This window comes from Fusarium tjaetaba (assembly GCF_013396195.1).
Source record: "Fusarium tjaetaba strain NRRL 66243 chromosome Unknown NRRL66243_c0000109, whole genome shotgun sequence".
NCBI classification, from domain to species: Eukaryota; Fungi; Ascomycota; class Sordariomycetes; order Hypocreales; family Nectriaceae; genus Fusarium; species Fusarium tjaetaba.
The window spans coordinates 134,051-159,890 of record NW_023501305.1 but is presented as its reverse complement, the minus strand read 5'-3'; the positions used below and the strand labels follow the sequence as shown (position 1 = coordinate 159,890).

At 49.9% G+C, this 25,840-nt stretch overlaps 8 protein-coding genes across 8 annotated transcripts; 4 read left to right on the top strand and 4 right to left on the bottom strand.

The window, feature by feature from the left end:
- On the top strand, positions 1-1,659 carry FTJAE_5666 (uncharacterized protein; the record flags this gene model as incomplete). Its single annotated transcript, XM_037352197.1, has 1 exon — positions 1-1,659. One exon carries the CDS (start codon positions 1-3, stop codon positions 1,657-1,659), a length of 1,659 nt encoding a protein of 552 aa, XP_037207159.1.
- A 1,488-nt stretch (positions 1,660-3,147) lies between these two features.
- Positions 3,148-7,964, bottom strand: FTJAE_5665 (STE STE11 CDC15 kinase; the record flags this gene model as incomplete). The annotated part of the gene is made up of 9 exons (XM_037352196.1): positions 3,148-5,133; positions 5,181-5,324; positions 5,377-5,871; positions 5,921-6,796; positions 6,846-7,287; positions 7,336-7,400; positions 7,452-7,481; positions 7,560-7,687; positions 7,751-7,964. The coding sequence occupies 9 exons, from the start codon at positions 7,962-7,964 to the stop codon at positions 3,148-3,150; spliced, it is 4,380 nt and encodes a 1,459-aa protein (XP_037207158.1).
- A 2,412-nt stretch (positions 7,965-10,376) lies between these two features.
- Positions 10,377-12,099, bottom strand: FTJAE_5664 (uncharacterized protein; the record flags this gene model as incomplete). Its single annotated transcript, XM_037352195.1, has 3 exons — positions 10,377-11,285; positions 11,358-11,835; positions 12,089-12,099. The coding sequence occupies 3 exons, from the start codon at positions 12,097-12,099 to the stop codon at positions 10,377-10,379; spliced, it is 1,398 nt and encodes a 465-aa protein (XP_037207157.1).
- A 768-nt stretch (positions 12,100-12,867) lies between these two features.
- On the top strand, positions 12,868-14,895 carry FTJAE_5663 (tetrahydrofolylpolyglutamate synthase; the record flags this gene model as incomplete). Its single annotated transcript, XM_037352194.1, has 1 exon — positions 12,868-14,895. The coding sequence occupies one exon, from the start codon at positions 12,868-12,870 to the stop codon at positions 14,893-14,895; it is 2,028 nt and encodes a 675-aa protein (XP_037207156.1).
- A 338-nt stretch (positions 14,896-15,233) lies between these two features.
- Positions 15,234-16,032, top strand: FTJAE_5662 (DUF218 domain protein; the record flags this gene model as incomplete). Its single annotated transcript, XM_037352193.1, has 2 exons — positions 15,234-15,427; positions 15,474-16,032. The coding sequence occupies 2 exons, from the start codon at positions 15,234-15,236 to the stop codon at positions 16,030-16,032; spliced, it is 753 nt and encodes a 250-aa protein (XP_037207155.1).
- A 31-nt stretch (positions 16,033-16,063) lies between these two features.
- FTJAE_5661 (uncharacterized protein) lies at positions 16,064-17,123 on the bottom strand (the record flags this gene model as incomplete). Its single annotated transcript, XM_037352192.1, has 2 exons — positions 16,064-16,539; positions 16,586-17,123. 2 exons carry the CDS (start codon positions 17,121-17,123, stop codon positions 16,064-16,066), a joined length of 1,014 nt encoding a protein of 337 aa, XP_037207154.1.
- Positions 17,124-17,965: 842 nt separating this feature from the next.
- Positions 17,966-19,315, bottom strand: FTJAE_5660 (er membrane protein; the record flags this gene model as incomplete). The annotated part of the gene is made up of 2 exons (XM_037352191.1): positions 17,966-18,719; positions 18,798-19,315. The coding sequence occupies 2 exons, from the start codon at positions 19,313-19,315 to the stop codon at positions 17,966-17,968; spliced, it is 1,272 nt and encodes a 423-aa protein (XP_037207153.1).
- A 4,734-nt stretch (positions 19,316-24,049) lies between these two features.
- FTJAE_5659 (neutral amino acid permease) lies at positions 24,050-25,652 on the top strand (the record flags this gene model as incomplete). The annotated part of the gene is made up of 2 exons (XM_037352189.1): positions 24,050-25,325; positions 25,381-25,652. 2 exons carry the CDS (start codon positions 24,050-24,052, stop codon positions 25,650-25,652), a joined length of 1,548 nt encoding a protein of 515 aa, XP_037207152.1.
- Between the last annotated feature and the right edge of the window lie 188 nt (positions 25,653-25,840).

Below are 25,840 nucleotides of genomic sequence, written 5' to 3'. Positions count from 1 at the left end.
ATGTCTTCCAACGGTTTCGCTAACGGCCTCTCCATGCCCACTGGAGGCCTTGCTGCCCGTCGCGGCGGCCAAAACCCCAAGCCCCTCTCGGTTGACCTCATCAACCAGACAAAGGATCAGGACCCTGGCGCTCCCACCCCTCGCACCAGTCGCTCACACCTCCTTGCTGGCCTTAGAACGGCTCCCAAGTCCGCTACTGCTGCTTCCTTCGGCCCTCAATCTCCCACGACCGCCGGTCCCACGCAGCAGTATGCCCGGAACCCTATGGCTGGAAATGCCTATGGCATGGGCCAGGACAACGCCTACAGCGCCCCCAAAACGGCCTATCCCCAATACGGTACTCAGAACAACTACAACTCAATGGTAGGCCAGCAGTACACTGTTGAACAGGTTCTGGCGCCCCCTGAGCTCGCTATGGATGAGCAGAACCATGACGATCCTGGCCTGTATGCCCAGCTTCTCGCTACCAACATGTACCTGGCTCAGCAACAGCAGCGCCTTCAGCAGCAGCTTAGGACTGTCCAGGCAGCTGCTCAGCAATTCCAGCAGCTGAATCTTAACAACCCCCAGATCACACAAACTCAGATTGCTCTATATGAGCAGCAGCAGCACCTCCAGAACCTGCAACTTAACGTCCAGGCTGCCTTCAACCAACAGCAGCAAGCCCAGCAACAGGCTCAGCAGCAAGTTCAACAGCAGCAGCAACAGCAGATTTACTACAACCCTATGACTGGCCAGTATTTTGTTGGAGATCCTCAGCCTGCTGTTCAGGTCACCTCGCCCTACAACGAGCAACCCTCGACCCCCGGCTTTGGTGGCTTCCACCATCAGCAGAACACGCCCTCGGTTCAGGTTTCTCCTCCCGTTGAGTCTCAGCCTTTCTCGTTCCGCAGCAACTCGCCTCCCAAGCGCTACGAGTCCCCCACTGAGGTTGCCCCTCTTCCCCCACCTTCTGCTAATGCCTTTCGCCGTGGACACAAGAAGGCCTCATCTCTGGCTCCCGTCAACAGTGTTCTGGCTGCTTCTTTGTCTTCTGACGCTCCCAAGTCTGCTGGGCCCAAGACTTCCACTTTCCCAATCACTCCCCTGACTGGTGGATACGGACCTGGTCAGGCCCGTGCTGGAGAGCATCCTATCCGTCAGCCACGTGGACCTCCTTCCCTGGACGAGCTCAAGGCCAAGCCCACTGCTAAGCACGAGGGGAGCAAGAACTTCTCTGCTCGCACTCGTCGTTCCGCTGTGCACAACCTTGTCCGTGCTGGCCTTGAGCGCCGCAAAGGAACTGGTAGTTCTTGCGGGAGCATGAGCCCCGTTTCCGAGACTGCCGAGGAGTCGTCGACACCTATCACCGATAACGAGTCCGATTCCGGCCGCAGTGGTTCCGGCAGCCTAGCTGGTGACATGGAGTGCCCTAGCTCGCGTACTTCTGCTAGTGGTAGCTGGGGAGCTATTGGCTCTGATCGTCCCAGCTCGCGACAGAAGGCTCGCAAGAGCGTGGACAGTGTGGACAGCGTTGCCTCAAACACGGAGAGCGAGAACAGCTCTTTTGCTAATGTGTTCAAGAACGGCGCTCTGCGAGCTGCCAAGGCACAAGACTCGGCTGATAGCCAGCGTAAGGCGCCTAGACTGGTGCTCACCAAGAGCAACCCCGCTGCTTAAAAGGTGACGCTTCGGCCGGAACCCTTATCACTGTCACGACTTACGCGCCCGGACTTTTTCTTTCTGTTCACACGACTGCTTGGACTGGCGGACTGCATTTTGATGGTTGTCGTTTAGTCTTTTCTGATCACGCTGGGAGTCCTGTTACCATCTGCATGGGGTGGATGAAACACGTTTTCCTTACCCATTTCCGCGAAATTTACCATTACAGAAGTTTTATAATTCATTTCACAGTCTCTCCTTCAGACTTTTCTTCTTCTTCGTCACGACATTGGGGGGATCGCCCGGGGATAATCTTGTCTCAGCCTAGATGGACGAATGGGTTATTTGGGGGGGTTTGATGAGGAATCTTTATACCAATGAGGATGAGAAACCATCACCGGGGAACAAAGTCTGGACTGGCGGCCTCTGTGAGGCAATCAGCCAGCCCCTGATGTGATTTACGGCCGGCGTTCCTAAGGGGACAATGTTTCGGCAAATTTGACATTTGCTTTCTTGCATTCGTTAAGGTACTACATACTGTCTTTCTCTGCTGGTCATGGTCTGGGTCCCAGGAGACTTGGTTCATTTCATGTGAAGGGGTACATACTCTGCAGGCAGCCAGGAAACCTGGTATGCTATCATGGACCATTATGTGAGCTGGCATGGGAAGGACATATTCATAGATTAGTTTTACAATGGCACAATCACAATTTGAAAGCCACTTGATGTTTGGTTGTTCATATAATGACATGTCTTTGTGAGGATGGGTTGCCATATTATGGATATAAGAATCAACCATATGCCTCTCCGATAAATGATCGGATTCGGAGATGTACATAAGTCTAAGGAAGCCTGGTCTATACTCGTCACACTTAGTCTAAACATTTGCCAGACTCATCCTAAGTATAGGATATTCTTGTGGTGAGTAGTCGTGATTTATCACTTCTCCTTCCGCCTATGCTGAAATGGCTCAAGATCCCCAATCCGACCTCGGTCTTCAACAACACATCTGGACGGCTTCCGTAGCTCAGTTGGTTAGAGCGTCGTACTAATACTTCAATCCGAGTGTTCGGTAATGCGAAGGTCTCAGGTTCAAGCCCTGGCGGGAGCAATCCCAACGGCCCTCCAGATTCTTTTTTTGCTGTTTCTGGCGATAGTGTGATGCTTTTTTGCGTTGTGTTGTGTGTGATATCGTGAACTTGCGTCGTGTTGTTGAGTGCTTGGAGGGAGGAGCGAAAAGGGAATGAATAGAATGAAACATGTCGCTAAGAAGGCAGTCAGTATTGATTGATTGACAAAGCGACTTGCTTCGTATCTTTTTGTTCTTTCATTTATTTGTTTTCTTTAGTCTTTGTCTTATTTGTTCATGCAATCGCAGTTTCGCTGCTTCTTTACCCATCCTCATGTCTATCATGTACAGCCCCTGAATTATCAATCATGCTCTTCATATCATGCATTCCGCTCATCTCTCGTCTTCATCCTTTCATTTCCTTTCCTTTCAATTCGTCATGTCCATTTGGGCTCTCCAGGCATTCGACTCCGTCTCTTACTTATGCCCACTCGTTCTGCTACCTCTGGAAGCCCTGGAGATGCCATGCTGCCATCTCTACTGCTCAGCCCATCTCTGCTTCTGAGTCCATCGCGACTGCTCGGCGCGCGGCCTACGTTCTCCTTATTGCTCAAGCTGCTATCGCTTCGGGCGCTCATGGTAATATCGCTGCGGGAGCTCAGGGCCGGACTGTTGCCGTTGGCACTGATCCCAATAGCTGCTCTGGAGCTACTCGACGTAGCTAGTGAAGTGCGAGGGAGGCGACTCTTTGCAGACACGAATTCGCCGCTGACACGCCGGGGGATACCTGTTGGCCCATCCCTACTTCGGGGCCTGTATAGTGCTCCCTCTCGTTCTCGCTCGACCGCAGCTGTTCGCCTTGGACTCGCCGCCACCTCGATATAAGTATTACTCGCAAGACTACCACGGCTCCTATGCGTAGGTGTCTGCGGAACTGATGCCGACGAATGTAAGCCAGGGGGCGTATAGCTTGCACCCCGTCGGGATCCTGGCCTTCTCGATGATGATGAACTTGGCACAGCACTGGACGCTCCCTCGCCGGATCTTCCACTTGGCTCGATGTTGGACCGCACCAACTCCGAAGCGAGGTTTCGTACAAGGACAGCCGAGTCCTTCTCTGATAGAGTCTGAATGGCAGCCATGAGAGATCGCACTTGGGAGCTGTTGAGGGATCTCGTTCCATCACCACTGCCCAAGCCAGGTTCACAAGCATCCATGATAGTCCTCACCAGTCTCAGGAGATTAAGTCGCACAACCGCCTTCTTGTGAGTCAAACGTTGCGCAATGCCCGCAAACATCTCGGGCTTCGCCAGCGAGGCCGCGACTGACGGGCTAAGGCGCAGAAGTTTGAGCAGTGGTTCCAATAAGTTGGAATCAAAAGCGTTGACCCTGTTGGTGCTGAAGCAGCTGATGATCGCTCGTGTGAAATTACCATCAGCAAGGTGAGTCTCTACATTAGCAGTTTCCTCCTGTAGCCAGACCAAGATGGCATCGAGCGCAGTAACCTGCCAGTACTGGTCTGTGAGTAATGATACGTAAAAGTTGAGACCCTTGTTCTGCCACAAGTATCTGCGGCCCTTGGACCCTGAGTGTGCCATGTCGCAGAGTATTGGTAGCGCAAATTCCTTCGGTGGCCGGTCGGTCTGCATGATTCTCAAGAGTAGAGGAATAATACCACCAACAGCGGCATCCTCCTGCCGCTCTTTGCTCAGGCGACAGAGGTTAAATAGTGTGTTGAGAACCTGATTAGATATTTCGCGGAAATGTGTCTGGCCCTTCTTCATGCTGTAGCTCAGAAGATCAATCAAGAATTCGATAGCATCGGCTGAGTGCAGCGACTCAATCGTTGTGGAGAGCATCGAGAGGTTCTTGATGAACTTGAGCATTGTGATCTGATGTATCGGCGTCATGCGCCGTAGATCTTTTAGTACACTCTTCAGAACTTGCCGATCTGCTACGACCTCCTTGACGTAGTTCTCGGCTTGGCTGAAGAGATAGAAAATGTTGACGATTCGTCCTTCGACGAGTTCACCAAGCTCGTCCTCGCCCTCTTCATCAAGGACTCGGTGTAAGACAAGCGCCAACGGATATAAAATCTTGCTTCGTGAGAAGATTCTGCAAAAGTCGTTTTTGGGGGTTGGTCCTTGAAGCTCAAACACGTTCCAGATACCGTTGACCCCAATAAGAACAAGGTCTCGCGTAACGTCGTAATCCTCATCAAGAAACTCGACCAGCACGTTCAGACCACCTGCAGATACAAACATCTGGAGGGTCAATGTTGACGTTTGATACATCTGACGGACAAAAGCAGCCGCCTCAAGACGAATCTCATCTGAGTATTGGCGCGCAGCAAACTTGGTAATAATGGGAATGCCACCCACGAAGCACAAGTTCTCTTGAATTTCCACGTCGTCCAGGATGATCTGAAGAGTTAGCTGGTCACAAGTATAATGCAGATGCCAAAACTTACTGCATTGACGACCTTGAGGAGCTGCAGGATCATGTACTGCCTGCTTTTGACGGTACAAGGCTCCAAAATTTCGAGAATCGGTAACAACCCGTGAGCGCTAATAATCAGATTTTTCACCTCGTTGTTCTCCCAAAGCAAAGCAAGCTATGTTATGTCAGTGACTGGGCTCTGAATGTGAAGGACGACAAGAACTTACCAAATCTTCCGAGAACTCAGCCAGGGCATCCTCACCCTCAGTCGTTTTGAGAGACCTCACCAAGTCCTCAACTCTCTCTGCTAACCTGGCATGTCGATCTCTTGCAATGTTGGCCTCCAGATCCATCTCATCCCATCCTGGGTCCATCGATGCGAAGGGATCGTCTTCGTCTTCGTCGTCCCCTAACCAGGAATTGCTCGATACGCGAGACATAAGCATCAAGCCGCCATCCTCGGATCCCTTCTCACTCTCCTCCTTCTCCGCTATTGATGATTCAGGTCCGAAAACGTCGCTAAAATCTTCGTCGTCATCTTCTGCGAACTTCTGGATTTCTATTGAAGATCGCGTTCGTCGCATTGGCCTGTCAGGGAGAACTGATGGTCGAGACAAAGGTTTCTTCTTCATACTACCTGAGCTAGATTCCTGCATTGACCTCGGTAATGATGTAAGATCAGATGGGTGAAAGAGTTGTGGTGCATCGGTCTGTCGTGAGTTCTGTAGCTATGTGAGCTTTGATCGCATGGTACAAACACATGTAACTTACTCGTCTGACAGCTTGATTCGCATTGTGAGTGAAGACATTATCATTATCCACGAATAGATCAGAGAAGTCTTCCATACTTTGCTCCCGATAGATGATATCTGGCCTTGGTGGAAGTTCAAACTTGGTATTTAGATTTGATTTCGTCGGCGATCTGGTCCTGCTTGCACCAGCGACCTTGCTTGAGCTTGACTTATTCCGACTGTGCGTTTTCGTAGGCTCCGAAGACTTCGTGGGCTTCTTCGGTAACGGTCTGATTGTCTGCTCCTGGGGATCAATGTCTTGCCAGTGGCCTGGCCCCTTTATTGTCATCAACTCGCCCTCAAAGTCGTCATCGTACGAATTACTATCATTTCTTCCATCATTCACTGAGGCAAAGGCTTTGAGACGATCACTCGAGAGTAGACCACCGAAGTTGTCTTGTGGCTTGAGATGAGGCAGTTGTAGTGCGCTTGGTGAAATAGCTGTCGCAAAATCATCGTCCCAGTTGTCATCATCTGCGATACGGTTAGGTTTGGGCAGAATACTCAGACAGCGAGACTTTAACACACCAGCTAGTTCAGGCTTACTGAAAGCCCCTGCGCCAGGACGTAGTTTTGCAAGTGATAGACCTCCCTTGGCTGGAGTTCCACCAAGAAATCTCGACGAAGGCCCGGCATCAGAACCAGTCGATTGTCGAAGTCTTGGTCCGGAGGATTTTAGAGCTTTGTTCCATTGCTTCACTTCCTCCACAGCATCGCTGAAATTGGCCGGTGTTTTTGATACAGGTGCTTCAGTTCGGCGACAGCCTGTGATCCAGGCATGGCGAAGTAATTTTCGGGCAGTTACACGTAGATTAGGGTCTTTTTGGAAGCATTGCATGAGAAAATCACGAGCAGCCTGGCAAAGATCAGCAAAAACACACCCAAATAGAACGGGGGAGACTCACAGCAGAGATGCCTTCAGGCAGTGGGGGGTGATCGTCGTTGACAATTGCGAATAGAGCAGGCATAGCAGCCAAGTTGTGATATGGCGGCTTGCCTTGAAGAAGCTCGATAACCGTACATCCAACACTCCAGATGTCAGACGCAGAACTCGCTCCGGAAAGCTGAATGATCTCAGGGGCCATCCAATATGGTGTGCCGACAACCTGTGCCTCCTTATCTTGACCACCAGCGAGGGTGCTGGTTGAAACGCCGAAGTCTGCGAGTTTGACGGTGCCGTCCTTTGTGGTGAGGATGTTGGCGCCTTTGATATCTCTATGTATTACACCCTGGTCGTGCAGGTATTGTAGTCCCTGCAGGACCTGCGTCATGTAGACCCCAACCAGATTCTCGGGGAACTTGCCATATGCCTTGCATATTGAGTGCAGAGAACCATTCTCACAATATCTGAGTTTGTTAGTTCCAGAGCTTCAGAACGAGAATCGAATCGCATACTCTAGGATAATGTTGAGGGCGTCAACGGACTTCACAAAGCCAATGTACTTGACAATATTGTCATGCTACTGTTGTTAGTCTTCAGATATGGTACCATTTCAGACCAGGATTCCTACATGAAGGTTCTTGAGCAGATCGATTTCACTCTAAACAGCACTCACTCATGTCAGTTCGTCCGAATCACAAACCATTGAGCTTCAGGGTAGAGCTCAGAAACAACCCACCTCGATCATGCGCAATTCGCTCTTGGGAAGATCTGCAAGCTTGATCTGCTTCACAGCAACCGCCTCGCCATTTCCCCAGTTGAAGGCCTTGTACACAGATCCGAAAGCACCTTTTCCGAGGCATTCACCTAAACGCTAAAAGCAGAAAAGGTAAACGTTAGCGACAACTTTCTACTAAACCCTGCTGCTACTCTCGCTTATCATGATATCCGACTTTCCAGGGATCGGGATCAAGCGCCAGTGATATCGGTAGTTGGATATACGCACGTAGTCCTTGAGCCCTGGATCTTGAAGGGCAGAGCTTTCTCGTATCTTGTCTTTTCGTGAGGGCGTTCCTGGTGTATAGGGTCGTTCGCGGGAGGCCACGGCGGCGCGGCCATTGGCGTGGTACTGCCGCTCGGGCATTATCTCTCAGGCGCTCTCTAACTCAACGATGCTCTGGTTTGGTCGGGACAAGCTGGGCTATGCCTCCTCGGTGAAAGCAGAGGCAGTTCGGCGGAGGGAGGACAAGGTTCAGACCAAGACGGAGATATCATTCCCGGCGAATATCGAAGCAAGGGAGCGGAGCGGCGCAGTGTAATTCGTTTCTACATACGAGATCGGATTCGGTATAGAGCTGTTGTCGTCGAGTCTGGCGAATGTATTTGAGCTCGTTGAAAGCTTGGTTGACGTCGTCAGCGGATGGACAAGGTCCGTCCGTTCGGTCGTTTCGTTTCGTGCGGTCGCTAACAGAACAGCCCAGGGTTAAAGGAGGGACAGGATGAAATAACCCGGGAGGGCAAGGGATTGAATTGCGTGAGAGTTTGTTGTTAAGAGAGGGAGAGAGAAGAGAGAGAGGGAGTGGAAGGGTCGTGAGTAAAAAAAATAAAATGAAGTAAACTTGGAGAAAGCCAGAAAAAAAAAGGAAGGTAAGGTAAGAAACTGGGTGGAAATTCGGAGCTGGACCAAAAAGCCACTGATCTCCAATCAATCATGCGCTGGACTGGACTCGACTGAAGGTGTTGTTTCTCGTCTCAGATTCACCTCCATCTCACTAGACTAGACTCTCATCAGGCAGTGGAGGCTCGCAACCCAACCCGAATCGGCCAGGGCCTGGGGCAGCCCCGTAAGGTGATGCGATGGTCGGTTAAGGTACCTACCTTGAGCTGTCCATCCAATGCTGGCTACTAAGGTACGTGACGGGGTGCCCGGGGGGCCCGTGCCGCCTGCAAGTCCAGCGCTCTTCAACGCCCAGCTTCGGCTTGCAGGGCCATCCCCCACTAGCTCGCTAGGTATTCAATTCTCCACCCTCGACACAAGCAAGCAAGCAACAACACGATTGACTTATAAAAACAATTTCATTGTTAGGACTCGATGATGATGTCAACTTCGATTCTCAGCACCAGTTTCAAGAGACAAAGTTCTTAGCATGTTTTGGAATTCTTCATTTGCAAGGAACGCTCCACCTTTTGAAACAGTTCATGTTCATGCCATGTAAGCCAAGGCAGTGGGATGCATTCATACACAGGCACACGCAACCAATACTGGCTGGTATTCTCTTCCAAGTCAACTACATATCTCATCTCCGCTTATCATTAAACAAAAGTACCGACTTCATAACTCAAGGTACGTCCTCTAATAAACTCCAACAACGGCTGAATATGCTTACCACACTTTCAAAACAAGCCTCACCGTCAACGATCAACTTGGAAACTCATCCGTCGCACAAACTCTATAGCCGTCCGGGTTATTCTCTTTCAGCCAGCTCCTCCGACGCCTCAAATACTAAGTAGTTTAGTTAACGTATGTCTTTCCCTGTCAGCAACAACCAACAGCCCAATCGAAATACCTTGCTCTCGAGGACCACGCCGATCCAACCCTCGAGGCCACTAGTTAATGCGTCTCATATCATCCCAGCAAGTTACTCAGCTTGACTTGACTTTGCTTGACTTGCTTGATAGAGTTAAGTTACAAGGCGTCAATGCCAAGCTGGGAAAGATATCGTATCTCACCGTCGATCGATATCGTGCACGGAGACTATCTTTTCTTGTTTTCCTTCTTAAGCTGAACCGCAGACTAAACTGAGATTGCAATCTCATTTCTTGTTCAGAGCGCCTCCGCTTGGCTCGGCATTACGTGACGCTGCCATGACGATACTTCACGCCCTCTACAGACATTGGAGTTGAGACATTCACCAATACGGATACCATATATGTCAATTTATGAGTTATGACATTCGATTTCCCCCTTGATCAATAGTTTGTCCGCAGGGTTGTCTTTGAGTTTGATACATCATGTCGGCAGCCGTGCTCAACAAATCCCTTATACAGTCTCAGGAGAGGCTTATGCCCGCAAATGGAGTGTGCTTTCATTAACTGGGAGCAAGTATTGGACGACGAAAGGAAACCATATCAACTTGATACCTTAGGTTCTCGTATTGCTTCACCGTAGCTGTACATATCGCAAGTTGGCAGCACGTAGCCGTCCCGAAGACAAGGTCCTTCAAGCCACATCAAGATAGATCGACCAGGATCTCACGATGATGTGCGTCTAATCGTGGCCGCTTTATGGACCAGCAATCCCGGCAGTTATCCATCATATCAGTATGTGGTAGCACAAGCAACGGTCCAGAAGTATGTGCTCATTCAACGTCAACTTTCATTAGATCTTCTCCCTGCTCATTGTCGAGCCAAAAATGTTATCAACCGTACAATTATGATACAATCCTGCCGACACTGCTCGGTTTTCCGTTTTAACGCCGTCCGACCAAATAGCAAGTAATCCCGGTATTTTATATCCCGCTTCAAATCGAATGCAAACTGGTACATTGCGCCCTCTTTATTCTGCCCCGTCCCCTGGCAGGGTTCGACTGAGGCCAGCCTCAGCCCACCATTCATCGGGAATATCTTCACGTCGTGCTAGGCTACGCACGATGCGCTGCATTCCCATCCAGTCATCTTCGACGTTTGCGTTGCTGCCTGATGCTGTTGAGCTCTCTCGGTTCTGTCTGTTTCGTTCCGGTCCTTGCTCATCGTCTGAATTGCCCACGGACAAGTGTCCCACCCAAGCAGAACGTGATCGGAGGGAGCGCTCTCGGCGCAAGGCCCTGAGCCTCTGGGAATTATTACTGGGCACTAGTCCATCCGGGGATCTTCGTTGTCTGGAATCAGAACCAACTGCCCCTTCATCCCGAAGGGCGCCTCCATCAATTGGGGCGTCTTGGCCAGCTTCAGGCAGTCTTACGTGAACACGTCGCCTCTCTGCCCGGCGTCTTCTAATTTGATCCAGGACGCTTAGAGTCTGGTCAATGTCTTCAGTTTCGGAGCCTTCGCAACCCGACTCACAGGCCTGGTCAGCCAGTGCGTCAGTGTCTTGGTCGGGCGTGGTGAAAGAGGTGCCTGATGTAGCACCGGCGCTCTGAGATGCAACATTTGATGCAAAAGAGGAACCTGCGCTAGGTGGTTCAGGGTCAGGGGTAAGTGTGGATAGAAGAGTATCCCAGACCTCTGGACTAAGGCTCCTATCACGGTCGCCAAGTCCGTCGACACGCTGCATAGGTGCGAATCGCGTAACCCTGTTTGACGCACGGAGAGCTTCACGCATTGCGGAGCGGTGAGCTCGGCGCTGGTTCATTTCTTCAGAGTCATCTGTGGTAAGCACGGGGTGCATTACAGCAGAAGGAAGTCTTTGCGGTTGAGCTCTATTCTCTTCAGAAGCTCGTCCGGGATGCGCAGCCAACGGTACAATCTGAGTTAGTTGTTAGTAAGAACCATATGACTTGCACAATTGGGACAAAACGTCATCGGTGGTAGAACTTACCACTGCAGGACGAGGTCGAGGATCCTCATTCCAACCCAGATCCCAATCGTCGTATGGAGGCTGTGAATTGGTGTTGTTTCGGTCTTGTGTGTTGCTGCCATCCCTAAACAGAGAGTTTATGCGCTCTTCAAGCATGCCCCTTCTACGATCATCCGATCTGGCCATCTCTCTAAGCACATCGCGAAATGGTCTCGCTCGGCGCAGCCCATCAGGACCTCTCGTAGTCTCTAAATCAGGTGGAAATCCAGCTTCAGCCCATGGAACAGAGCGACCATCTCGGCCGGTCAGAGTACTTGATTGTTGTAGTGAGGCATCATTTAAGCGGTCGCGAATTGAGAAGATACGGCGATGCGCGGCGCGGCGTTCAATTCGTTCTGTGCGTATATTGCGACGAATGGCGGAGCGGGGTGGCGACGTCGCACTGCTCTTCTCTGCAGCTTTGGAAGGGAGATCTGACTCAACGGGGGCAACAAATAATCTGCAAGACAAGGTTAACAAGTGCACGGTGTTGAGAGAAAGAGGCCGTCACTACTGCGACGAATATGCAAAGCACGAAGCGCGCATTATCAAGCAACGGAAGTGCGCATTCGCGACATTTGCAGCATGCCTTTGCGTTGATATAGTGAAGCGATGGCGACAACGACAAGATCGATCGACCGGGGCATCACTACGCTGGCGCGATGGCAACGAAGGTAACGGACGGGTAGGGAAAAACACAAGGATGCGCTTACGGGAGGCCCATGGCTGATTTAGTGGAAAGTCAGTGACGAAAACGAGCGAAAACTGCGAAATGAGGAATCAAAGAATTAAGTCGTAATGATTGCAAAGACCAGAAATTGTTATCATTGATGAAAAGGCGATGAACAGTGATGACGATGCTGCCTAGAGTAGCAAGGTTGATAAAAGCCAGACGACAAATGCGTGAAGCGTGAAGCGGGTAATTAACCAGTGGAGAGGATGAAAGAACGGAGTGGGCGACAGGCAAAGGGGGTGCGGGGGGTTCAAGATGCAGCTCCAGGGCAGGGAGACTGCGATGAAATTATTTGACCAATCAGAGGGGCCAGAGCTCTTGAGGCTGAGAGCCCAGGGCGTTCAGTTCGCGTGCGCGTCTGATAGTGCTTTCTAACGTGTCGCGATAAGGACTGTTAGTGAAAGACTAGCTTCAGCCAATCGACACTAACAGACCGCATCTGGTCTTCCACCGAACAATTAAAGACTACACAGCCACAGAGCCACATCAGACCACTTTTCATCGGCGTTCGGAGAGCGGGTGAGTGTGGCTTTCAACACCCCACCCCATGTCGACATGAATTGCCCCAAAGTGAAAAATGATGGACGTTGGAGCCTCACTCATGTCGTGACGTCTATAACGAAACTCGACTCATAATCATCACCAAATACGCCAATTCGCCCTGGGTCTGACTCAATCAGCATCTCAGGAGCCTCACACGGCATTTCTCCTCCCCAGCGCCGGGCTCCGATGAGATGCCGTCTCACCTAAGTCTTCATCATGTCTTCCATTCAGGAAATCCAGTTCGCCCTTAGCCGTATCAATCGGGTCTTGGCCAGCAAAAGAACACCAGGCTACAGAGATATTCGACTAGGCCTCGATCGTATCAACCGTGTCGTACCAGAGAACCAAGACTGGAAGGGCATTCATGTTGCTGGCACCAATGGCAAAGGCTCAATATGCACCTTTCTTGCTGGTCTGTTCAAGCTCGCTGGTCTCGGCTATGGGAGCTTCACATCGCCTGCCTTTCCAGAGAAGCACAACGGAATCATAATAAATGGCCTTTATGTGAATCCGCGAATGTACGATATGGAAACGAAGCATGTTGAGGAAAAGTACAGTCGAATTTCTGCTGGTTGGAGATACAAGCACGGAGAAGACCCTCCGAGTCTAACACCATTCGAGGTCGAAACAGCAACAGCATTCCGAGTATTCAACAAAATGCGTGTCCCCTATGGTATCGTCGAAGTCGGTATGGGCGGTGCTACCGATGCAACCAATGCTATGAAGCAAAAGTCTGTCACAATCATCTCCAAGATCGGCCTCGACCACCAGGAGTACCTCGGCAATACCATCGAAAACATTGCCAAGGTCAAAGCTGGCATTATGCAAAAGGGTGTTCCTTGTATTGTTGACCACACTAACAAGCCTTCTGTCATCCATGTACTACGAAAACATGCTCGAGAAGTAGGAACAGACATCATCCTCACATGGAAGGGCGAGCCTTTACTGTTAACTCTCGACAACTCAAGATGGATGCTTGAGAGCTATCAAGTTCAGAACCTGTTGTGTGCAGCCATGGCTTTCCGTCATCTCTTCCCATTGCAGGAGATCAACTTGGACAGGCTCATGGAAACCGAGCCTTTCTTACCAGGCCGATTAGAAACAGTTGAAGTCGACGCGTCACTTTCTGGTCTTGAGCCACGGGAAATCCTGGTCGACGGTGCTCACAACATGCTGGGAATCACAGAATTACGCAAACATGTCAACAAACGCCTACGAAGAGATGACCAACCAGTGACTTGGGTTATGGGTATGTCCCAGAGCAAGGACAAGCCTTTCTTCAAGATGATGGAAAGGCTTGTCGAGCCCCAGGACAACTTTGCTATGGTTGAATTTACTCAAGGCCCTAACGATCCTCAGCCTTTGCCTGCCTCGTTCGGTGCCGAATACGCCAAGATGAAACAACTCGATCCTGGCAATGTATATTCAGGAAAGCCTGATATTGCGGGTGCTCTTCCATGGGCTTGCAAGAAGAGCGATGGTGGTCCTTTGGTGGTCACTGGAAGTCTTTACCTGATTCGACAATTATTGAGCCTCAAAGGCATTCGTCGAAGAAGACACATAGGTACGAGAAGACCGGGTAGATCTCAACTCTACCGATATTCCAGGATTGCTCGAGAGAGAAATCTGACATACGAGGAGAGTCGGGAGTTCAAACAGGCGAGACGACACCACCGTCTATCACCAATTCGAAGTGATGTCTTTGCCCTAGTACCCGAAGGCGGCCCTATACAACCACTCAACGTACCCGTCAAGACAAGAGAGCTACAAAGGATGGCTGCGTTTCATCAGAAGCAGGGAGAGGGATATCGGATGTCTATCGCCGCCATCAAGAGGGATATGGAACGCCAAACGAAGGATACAGATAAGCCTGAAAAGGCCGTGGAAAATATTGCCTCCCGTCTTGAAGATTTGGAGGCACAGGCTGCCAAGCACAAGGCGGCATACGATGATGCCATGTTCAAGATCAGGGGATATCGTGCACTACCGCACATGAAGTACAAGAGTCACCGACAAGTGTTTGGGTATCCAGCGACCCCCAAGGCCCCAACCAAGTCCCCTTTCGAACCCAAGTCAAAGAAGCGCAAAGGCAAATCTAAGGGGTCAGAGAAGGACAACAAGGAGAGCTTCAAGGATCAACTTGCTGCGGCAGAGAAGCAAAGGGCACTGGAGATAAAACAGGCCAAGATGAGGGAAAGCGGCGATTCTTTTGAAGCAAAGGTGGCTGCTGACAGGAAAATGTAGTGGAACTTATGATGACTTGGAATGTTTGAATATCTATAACACGAATGTACTATCACAAAGCGATTTACGCATCGGAAGGGGAAATGGAATGGGGAGATTTGGTAGGATATATATGTACAATACCAGGTAGAGGGGTAAAGTCTATCTCAATCTATCATGAAGCTCCAGTCTTCTAATGTGAACACCGTAACCCACTTCATATGTTCTACCTCACGCTTTGGCAATCACAATTCGGTATCTGCTTGATTTGCTTACGAAGTAGATATCACATGATCAGACCCTCACTTCACATCCAACGTTCCCAACTTCTGAATCCCCTCATCTTCTATCTCACCGCCATGTCACCGTCACATCTTATCATCGTCTGCTGCCACGGAGTTTGGCTCGGCGGCCCAACCCTCGGCCAGGATGAAAGCGAATGGCTAATCGCAGACTTTCAGCGTGGCGAAACTCCGACTTTTGTTCAGCATATAAAAGCTGGCATAGATGCCCTCGCTCAGAATCGCCCTGGCTCTGTTTTGGTGTTTTCTGGGTATGTAACCTGGCTGATATTACTGTGGATATTCTGACCACGATAGAGGGCCGACGCGCAAAGAGTCGAGAATTTCCGAGGCAGCTGGCTACAAGAGCATTGCAGCCAAGAATAACTATTGGGAACTGCTACAGGATGAACACATCAACGATGCAGTATGGTTGGAAGAGCGCGCGCTTGATTCGTACCACAACGTCCTCTTCTCCCTAACACTCTTCTATTCCCACTACAAAATATGGCCAGCTCACATCACCATTGTAAGTCATGGGTTCAAGAAAGAGAGACTTGTCGATGGGCACTGCACAGCTATCGGCTTCCCTCTCAACAAAGTTACCTTCATTGGTATAGATCCTCCCGGTATGGCAGCATCTTTGAAAGATCAAGATAAAGAAGAGGCGATGAAGGGTGCTACGTTGGCCATGGGTGAGTGGAGGGATGATCCTCATGGACGAGGGGAGAGTCTTGCTGGGAAAAGGGTGAAGAGGAACCCTTGGAGTGTATGGCAGGGTTTATTTCCAAGTGGAGATGACGACCGCGGTGGTTTGATCATCAAGATGGAGAACGGAAGCGAAGTTATAGACGAGGAGGCAGCGCGGCCTTGGTGATCTCTATCACATCTATGTCTATACCGCAAATCTACAGAACACTTTTCTCCCCTTCTCTGAGATGTAACTTGCCCCTCGGTCCCCTTTCCACGGCTTTAACCAAGAACTGCACAGCATCGTCCACCATCTTGGGACTGAACTTATGTCCAATACCCTCGTATACTCTATCATCCACCTCCAACCCACCATCTCGATACCAGCCCTTTTCGCCCACAGCCTCCTTCAATAACGTCGAAAATTCCTTGGTGTTGGCGTATGGAACCAACTCATCGTCACCGCCCGAGCAAAGAAGTAGCTTCTTGCCTTTGATGCGCTCATCTAGAATAGCCCTCAGGCGAGTCTGTTCGGCAGAGGATAATGCAGATGGGATGGGCGAAGTACCGAAGCAAATAGCCTTGGGATCGTGTTTGCTACAGAGTTCGATGAGATCCTTGGGGAAATATTTGCTTCCGATAAAATCGGCGCCACAGTCGAGATTTGATCCAGCAGCGCGACCAGACATGAGTCCTATCTTGTCAGCTTACGTTCCTCACATTTAGTTAGGATAACTCACCTGCGAAATCAGGGCATCCGATAATCACAACAGCAGCATCAATCCTCTTCTCCCCAAAGAATGCCTGCCAGGCACCATGTCCACCCAGACTCCAGCCAAGGCACACATGGCCATCAATTTCAAGGCCAAGGTACCCGGAAACTAGGTCCATAAGACCGCTCATATCTGACACGCCTCCCTTGACCATGGAAAACATGTCAAGCGCATGGGTCGGATTTCCTTTTTTCCAAGGATGGTTCGCTGATTCGCTCACCTTTCTAGTTCCGTGGTTGGGCATATCAAATGCTAGGGCGATGAGGCCGCGCTTGGAGTTGCTACCAGCATGCGCGCCCCAAGCTCCTATGGTGCGTCTCGCAATATCATTCATAGTGTCTCGTGATCTGGTACGAGGGTGCAGAAGCCATAGGCATGAAACGGGGACATTGGGAGGAAGTTCATCAAGACCATAGACATCGACACGCAAACCCGCCATATGAATGGTCTTGAGGGAAATTTCTGGAGCGGCCGGGAGGCCTTGGGTGACGTACTTTACAGACATGGCGAAAACAGAGAGAAATTTCTTCGTATGAGCAGAATGAGTAGAGATTGAAGTTGCTGTTTTGAAGTGATGTCCATGGATATTCACTATATCCGATCTTCCCCAGGATCGCCGGTGGGTCTAGGGTAGCGAGCCGGTGTCGGCCCCATGATTTGGAGAAGCATCATATCATAGACAAGGATTAAAAGTCACTAAGATGTAAGTGGCTATTCGTATTCAGGATATATCTCATCGACATTTCTGTCTCAAAGGGTGCATTGTGCGGTTGTGGGAAGGTTGTGCGTGGTAAACCTGTGAAGACCTCTCATTTGAGGTTGAAGCTAAACAATAAGTACAAGGAACGCTTGACGAAAGTCACCAAGCTCAAGACCTAACTCAGGCATTTTGATGCAGTGACCATAAGATTGACAACATGTATTCACATTTAAATGCTGCATCTCTCATAATTTCAAAAGAATTATTACTTCACGTCGTGCTGCTATTGCCTCACGCAAACTAACGTATATAAAAAAAGGGGTTAAATAAACCAACATCATCATCCATCGCCATGCTGCTGTAAAGCAGAAAACAAAGAAACAAAAACCTGCCAAGCCCTTCCTCAACGCCGTGTGCGGTATCGTGCCTGTCCCGTTGTCCACTGCCTTATCCCAGTCCAGCCCAGTCCAGTTCCTTATGCTGCCTGCGAAAAAATAATGTGTGCTGATTCGAAAAAAGAAAATTCATTTCATCCGTCTTCTAAGTCCTTTCTACGGTTCAGTACTCCTTGAGAAGTACATCGAACCCTTGTGTAATGGTCTGCCGAGCAGACACCTGAAGTTTTGTAACTCTAGAGTCCGTGACTTTTAATCAACCTTCCAGTGGTCATGCTCGTCAGAGCCTAGGTAGAGCTCGACACCGTACAAAACCATGGTTAGGCCGATGTTGGCCCACTGCCAGTTGCTGCCCTCAACATCACCACCTCGAAGAGTCCAGCCATCTGGACCATCGCTGGTGGAGAAATGCTGTAGGAGCAGACTGGTGTAGACTGCTATTAAAATTGACGGCGAGAACCAGCTGAGAAATCCCAAGAATTTACTTGCAGTCTCAGAGTCCTCCCAATCTGGTTCTTGCATCATGGCTCGCGCACCCGACTCGCGGATTGAGGGGATGATACGGGTAGCGCAGTAGAATACCAAAGAGCGGTATGTTAGCGAAATGATGACTGATGGCGTGATAGTCTGGAAGGCAGCATATAGTAGCGCCAATGACGAGTGGACAGCGGACGGCAATGAGCCCAGCATATGGAGGAAAGTCGAGTAAGATGCCATGATGACAGGCGGTAAAGGTGGAATATCAGACTCTGAGCCATCTTGACCTTGTGTATGGTCTGCATTTTCTGATGGCAGATAATCGGTGAAGATCTGGTAGATGCAGAGCACAATATAGGCAAACAGAAGCGACGACTCAATAGGATTGCCGCGACCACTGCCGATACCAAAAGCGCACAGGAACACGGCAGTTGTCATCGCGATTCCAATAAGAGTGGCATCCAGGTTACCGATTTGAGGGAATTGTGCTACCCTCCAGAGGAAGTACACGGCGCTAGCCATGATGGAGCTGGAGAGCACCAGAAGAACGATCCGCGCCAGGGTTAGCATGTGTCAGATTTCAAGATTTGAGATAAAACTTACCAACCAAGTATCGCTTCTTCCACGGTTGACAAGCCATCTTGTGAGCTGTCCCGCTGCCTGGATGACCAGCAAGGTGCAGAAGCCCTCCAGAAGCTGGAACACGGGCCCCGAATACCGTAGCACATTATCCCATCCACCCAGCGTGATCGTCTCAACCAAGCCGTCCTTGCCAAACATCCATTCCCTCCAACTTGTGCTCTTGGAGTTGAACAGACCACCCACTGTTCGCTCCACCCAATTTGTGTTGTCGGCATCGACAGCGAACTGTCCCAGCGCCCAGATGAGGAGGGCGGGGATGATGATCCACTGCGACAACCGTAGAAATCCAGAAAGGAAATACCGCGAGCGTGACTTTTCTGGCGTCAAAAGCTCGAGGCTGGAATATGTAAAGTAGAAAAGGAACAGGGCTAGACTGTAGGCCAGTCCACTATCGCGACCGCCGACATCGAAAGCGACGGGGATGGAGAGGACGATGCTGAGCAGGAAGATAGAGCTGAATATCGCCCTGAAGAACCACCACATCGGAGCGAAGAGATGGCAGGCGTAGGCCGCGCCGAGGGGAGGGTATCGAGGTCGTGGGTTGCGTTCAGCAGGTGGGCATCCAAGTGCGATACGTCAGGCGATAGCGAAGAATATCGTGACAGCCTAAGATGTCGCCCGGTGTGCGGAGTAGGTAGTTTCAAGGGGAGAATTCACCCATCGATAAGGCTCGTTCGTCTCGATTTCGTCAAAATGCGTGCAATATATCGAAGGTCGGTGACAAGCGGCAGAGCTCGAGCGGGACAAGATGAAGCAGTTTTGAGGTTGAGAAGTTCAAGATCACGATCAAGATAAACGGCCAGTTCCCCAAAGTTGGCGGTTGGCCGGTCTAAAATTCACGGCGGTAGGGTAATGGTACGTAGTGATTTGGAGCTCCCGTCTGTCAAATCTGGGTTCGGCTGTTGCTTGATGTTTGAGTGTGACTTGCGCACACAGCAATGCAATGTGGCTAATCGAGGTAGCGGCCAAATTTTGCTTATCGTCTGCTATCTTCACGTGGCAGAGGCAGCTCAGGTCTAAAGTAGTCACCCGCGCCGCTAAAATCAAGTAAAGTTTGATTATTGGCACGTGCTAATGATCTTGATATTCTCTTGTTTTTTGGTTAATTTAACGGACCAAGTTTCAAGTTTCAAGAAAGGCAGGTTTATGCATCGTGTTTTTTTTACTGATCGACCAAACAGATGCTGCTGGGATGACCTGGGTTGGCTGGAGCATAGCGTCACATCAACATGATAGGTTCGCAGCACATCTCGCAATCAAGAGTCGATCAGTACCTACATAAAGCAGGGCAAGCAAGATCTGGGATAATGACAGCATCAGAGGGTAGCCTCAGCACTGACAAATCTTCCGGTCTAAGTGTTATCAATCACAGAAACCTGCAAGGCCTTAAGGATGATGCATCACCGTGCATACAAATTCTTGATTCAACAAAACCCAGGTCATGAAACCAAGCTCAACTGATGAACAAGTTAATTATTCACAACCTCAAGATAAGGCTCATTCAGCTTAGCTTGTTTGCCTTCCATATCAGGCGTAGCTTACTATAAGGCGCGTCTTGTACTTATCCGTATATGTCTATAACCGACCCCACCTCGCCAAAGCCCTACGCATCCACTTTAGGTAACAGTTTGTCTCCACGTCGTGTTAGAGCCTCCTCATTCTTACTCCTTCATCATCACAACCACCCACCTGTCGAAAGTCACCCTTTTCCTCCCATCACCGACCCCAACAATGTCCTTTTTGATCCCTTTGAATTTTGGTGACCGTGGCATTTTTGTGTTCTTGCGCTAGTGCGCAGATTCTCGTGTCTTGTTACTCTCTTCCAAATCCAACACGACATCTGTTTCCATCCATTAATTGCCTTGCCCTGCCTGCCTATGATTTGAAATGAAATTAAAAACACTGCTCCAGTGAGGCAGTATGGTCTTCCTTCTATCGCACTCCCTCGTGCCAAATGATCTGAAATCAAACGTTGACTTGCCCCCTCCCGACCGAAAACCCGACGCGATGTCGATATAATATTCAGAACAATTGTACCAAGTGTTGCCATTGTAATGAGGAGGAAACTGCAGCGTGGACCTGACGCGAGGGAGAGTAATCTTGGCCAACGCGAACTCATGGTGCCTGCTGTATCAAGTCAATAGGTCTCACGATGTTGTTGGGGCATACAGCTGTACAAATGTTGCGATGCTATAAGATTTACCAGTATGATGCAAGTGCATTTCATTTACACTCCTATTTCTCAATAGCTTGAGAACTATTCCATTCCCATGTTCGTTGTTGTGCATTGTGCTGTCCCTATGGTTGTGGTGGTCACTATGGTCGTGACCATATTGAGTGGTGGCGATGGCCTCAACACATTTTGAGAAATGACTTGGGAGTGGGGGATGATCGCGATGACTTCAAAACACCTTGGAATCATCACGGCGCTGTGTTGGGCGGGGTATCAAGAGCTTCACGTCGCTGAAGCTTCACAATGCCGCTGAAGGCTGCCCACCAGCTGGCAAAGCACCCGCCGCCCAGCAGCACGCTGGCTGCTACTGGCAACCCCGCTTGCCTCACCAGAGCTCACAGCACCACCGCTCGCACTCACACTAGGGAGGGCATGAGAGGAGGAAGGGATATAGTCTGATCTAATTCACCTATTCTCCAAGGGGGAGCAGGAGGCGCCGGGGTAACCGGTCAGGACAAACTGCTCTCGCCTGGTGGATAAGGAATTCGAAAATCCGACGACACCCCGAGTTCGAACCCCGACGACATACCCGACGACAAAAAAAAACCGAAAAATCCCTAGGTGGTGGAGGAACAGGAGGCGCCAGCGCAACTGGTCAGGTCAAACTGTTCCGGCCGAAGGAAATGGCTCGACGACAAACCCCGACGACAAAGAGATGTAGGAGGCTTAACACCAGCCTCCGAACTCTTTTGCCAATTTGGCACATTTTATTTTTATATAAGGTAAATGTGTATTGTATGTAATGTTTTCTTTTTGCAAGCCTTAGAGATAGAATGAAATATGACTATTGAATTGAAATGACTTATGTATTAGATATCCCTATCTTGAAATGAAATTGCAATCTAAGCTGGAGTGAATGATGTATGTTGGTGCTGCGCTGTATAAGTATGCTGTGTGGAATGATACAGGCGACATGACATGGTATGTATTGCAATCTGTGAAAAGATATGCTGAGCAATTGAATTGATGTGAAACATCAGCTCGTGGATGCTTCTCTCTGTATATGACAATGAGAACGATTGATTGATGTTGAATGCGATGCTTCATTATTGGCTGGGCAGTCGATCGCCCAGAGATCGCCTAGCCCTTGGCACTAGCTTGGCGATAACCTCGCTGGCTGTGGATATCAATCACATCAGACAAACACCACAGACGCTCATGAATTGCTTCGCGAAATAAGCTTAAAAACCCCACATGCGCACAGGACATTGCGCTCTCGCGTCGTGGAGAAGAATCCCCGAACTCCCCGAGATTTGCAAAATGAAATGAAAACAGAGCAATGCGTAAATGGTGGAACGCTCTTACGTGAGAGAATGACAAGGCGATACGATCTCCTTGAGCTCCCTAAGGCTTGTGGGTCCCAGTGACGTGACAGCCAACCAGTATATCTGCTTGTATTAGCTAAGCGATTGGATTTGCAGCCTGCTATTCGTCTAGCGCGGGACCCACAAGCCTTCGGGAGCTCAAGGAGATATGGCATTAACTTCGCGACCCCAAGGAAAGCCCGACGAGCCGCAATTCATTTCTCCTAGCCTAATGACGCCTTTTAGGGATTCGATGATGTGACAGCAGGGTCTAAAGTAAACGACCAAGACGGGAATGGTACCACTCTTATTTCCATGGAGAGGGGTGAAACGCTCGGACCCTCGGGATGCAATTCGTTGGTCAAGGCAAACTTCAAGCCTGTTGCCATTTTTGGTTTCCTTGGACACTAGCGATTGCATCATTCCTGGAGACTCGGGCCATTCTTGATCATCTCCCCGTGAGCAACGGCGATTAAGAACAAGGCTTAACGGCTATCGAAAGAGAGACCGATTGAAACATTCAGGAAGTCTTCACCAAGAAAAGGGTTCACAAGTAAACATTCTGATGAATTGACATTGATGTGACGTTGGGCCTGCATACGCCTGCAGCGAAGATCAGAACCTCAATTGCTTGTTGTTGGTTTGGCTCAAGCATCCTTCGCTTTTGAGCTCAGATCAATGTTATCACAGCTGACCACAATCACATCCGATCATCCACCTGGTCAACGCCTCATCAATAGTTGATTGTTGCTCACTATGCGGCCGAATTGCGTGCGATCTATCAGTATCAGCTTGCAGGAACAGGCTTGCAAAGTCGGACTCGCCTCCATCGCTCATGTACGTAAAAGCTACGTTACGCATGCACCACAGCCAAAGACCCCACGCGTTGGAAGACAGTGCTCCAGTCAGGAATGTTGAAATCACCTTGTTTTGAGCCCCTGCCAGGCAGCAGGGAATACATCTGGGATCGACCTGACGGAGATTCCGGTGGATTTGCACCTTGGGCGATGATGCGACCAAAATGGGCCTTTACTGGCTGACGTGCAGCTTCAGTCTGGGTCGTCGGGGTTGTTAGAGGTCTGGTACGGATGTTCGGCACATGGCGTGGACCGGGTGGGGGCCCCGTTCGCCGCTCCGGATAGATTTGCGGCCTATGGCTTCACTTCATTTGTCTGTTCATACCTAACGTTGGTAGGCATTTGGCGACACTCCGGTGTGTGGAACATCTGATCCATCGTGAGTGGTGTGCTGTGTTGCAGTTTGTGCTCAATTGCTATCCTAGCGTGAGCTTTGATAGATGAGAGGGCCAAAGAGGATCGATATGGGCGACGTCCGAGGGGCTCGATGAAGAGACTGACGACTAAAGACCCCATATCTGGTTCAGTAGTGAGCTTCTACGCCGAGGATGGAAGCAGGCTCTGAACCTTGTTTGTGCGACCAACAACCAAGTTGGTAGGGATCGTAGGATCGCAACCTTGGTGTGGTATTTCGTTTCCCAGCATTTTCTTTCGCTCACACCTAGCAGTCGCCTAGTTTGTGATTTGTGCCTGCCCACCTTTCTTCTTTTGTTCTTGTTGCGATACCGTAACATCTTGAACTTGGTCAGCCGTGGTTGAATTCAATACTTCACAACACACCTTCAGTCTTGACAAGCTCACACTCTCCTCCTACGCTGTCATCATGGCTGAAAAGACATCTCTCGGTTCTGGAGGCGGAAGCCCTGACCCAGAACGTCGTCAATCTGAACTCCAAACTCCTTCGTCACGATGGGCGTCTCTGTTTGGTGGCGAGGGTGTCACTGCCGGTCCTCGAATTGCCCAATTGCCCGAATTTGTGAGGCGTGATCTTTCAGACTCTGAGGATTCAAGCTCTGCCATTCTCAACAAACAGCTGGCTGCGGAGCAGGGAGAGCAGATCCAGTACCGCACTTGCTCATGGCAGAAAACTGCTGGTCTGCTTTTCAGCGAGTACATTTGTCTTGCCATCATGAGTTTCCCTTGGTCCTACAGTGTTCTCGGATTGGTGCCTGGTATTATCCTGACGATTATTGTTGCTCTCATCGTTCTCTACACCAGTCTTGTTCTCTGGGAATTCTGCCTCCGCCACCCGGAGATGCGCGATGTTTGCGATATTGGACAGATGCTATTTTGGGACAAGAAGTGGGCTTGGTGGGCAACTGCTGTGTGCTTCATTCTTAACAACACCTTCATTCAAGGCCTTCACGTTTTGGTTGGTGCCAAGTACCTCAACACCATGACCGAAGCCGATGATGTTGGTAGCTGCCGAACCGTTATGTTTTCGGTTATTGTTGCTCTTATCAGCTGGGTTTGTTCTCTGCCCAGGACGTTCGACATGATGGCCAAGCTCGGAACAGCATCGGCTTTCTTCACATTCATTTCCGTGCTGCTCGCTGCCATCTTTGCTGGTATTCAGGACCACCCATTTGGATACGATCCTGCAAAGCTGGGCGAGCCTATCGTGACAGCTATCCCTGTCAAGGGCACGACTTTTGTCAACGGAATGTCCGCTTTTCTCAACATCAGCTACACCTTCATCGGCCAGATTACCCTTCCCAGCTTCATTGCAGAGATGCGAGATCCCCGGGACTTCCCCAAGGCTCTGTGGGCGTGCACGATTGCTGAGATCATCGTTTTCAGTCTCGTTGGAGCCATCGTATATGCTTATACTGGCAACCAGTATGTGACCGCGCCGGCTTTTGGTTCGCTTGAAAATGTGTACAAGAAGGCGGCCTTCTCGTTCATGATTCCTACAATCATCTTCCTTGGCACCCTCTATGCCTCAGTATCGGCCCGCTTCGTCTTTTTCCGACTCTTCCGCAACTCCAAGCACTTGAACAGCCACACTCTTGTTGGTTGGGGATCTTGGAGTGGAATTCTTCTTGTCACCTGGATCTTTGCTTTTATCATCGCCATGATCATCCCCTTCTTTAACTCTTGTAAGTACCCGAAGAAGAGCTATTGCATCGGTCATTGCTAACCACTACCTTCCAGTGCTTTCCGTTATGTCGTCTCTCTTCGATAGTTGGTTTGGCTTCATTTTCTGGGGAGTTGCTTATTTCAGAATGCGCAAAGCCGATAAGGAGATTGGGCGACGACATGGCAAGATCGCTGACCTTACCGGAAACATTGTCAACCTCATCTTGATTGCGATTGGTATTATGTTCCTTACTGTTGGTACATATGCCAGTGTACAGGGCATTATCGATCAGTACGAGGCTGGCACCGTGGCTGGCGTATTCTCGTGTGCGTCCAACGGTCTTTAAATGAGAGGAGAGAAGGGAGAAGTTGTAGAGAAACACGTTATGCAATGATACCCGAGCTGGAACAATACACGCGGAGTTGGTCTTTCTTGATCGAGACGATGGTGAGCTGCTTTCAGCCACGATCGATCCCGTTACGGAGTACACAACATTGTAGAATTGGATGCCTCATGATGAATCATTGAGATAGA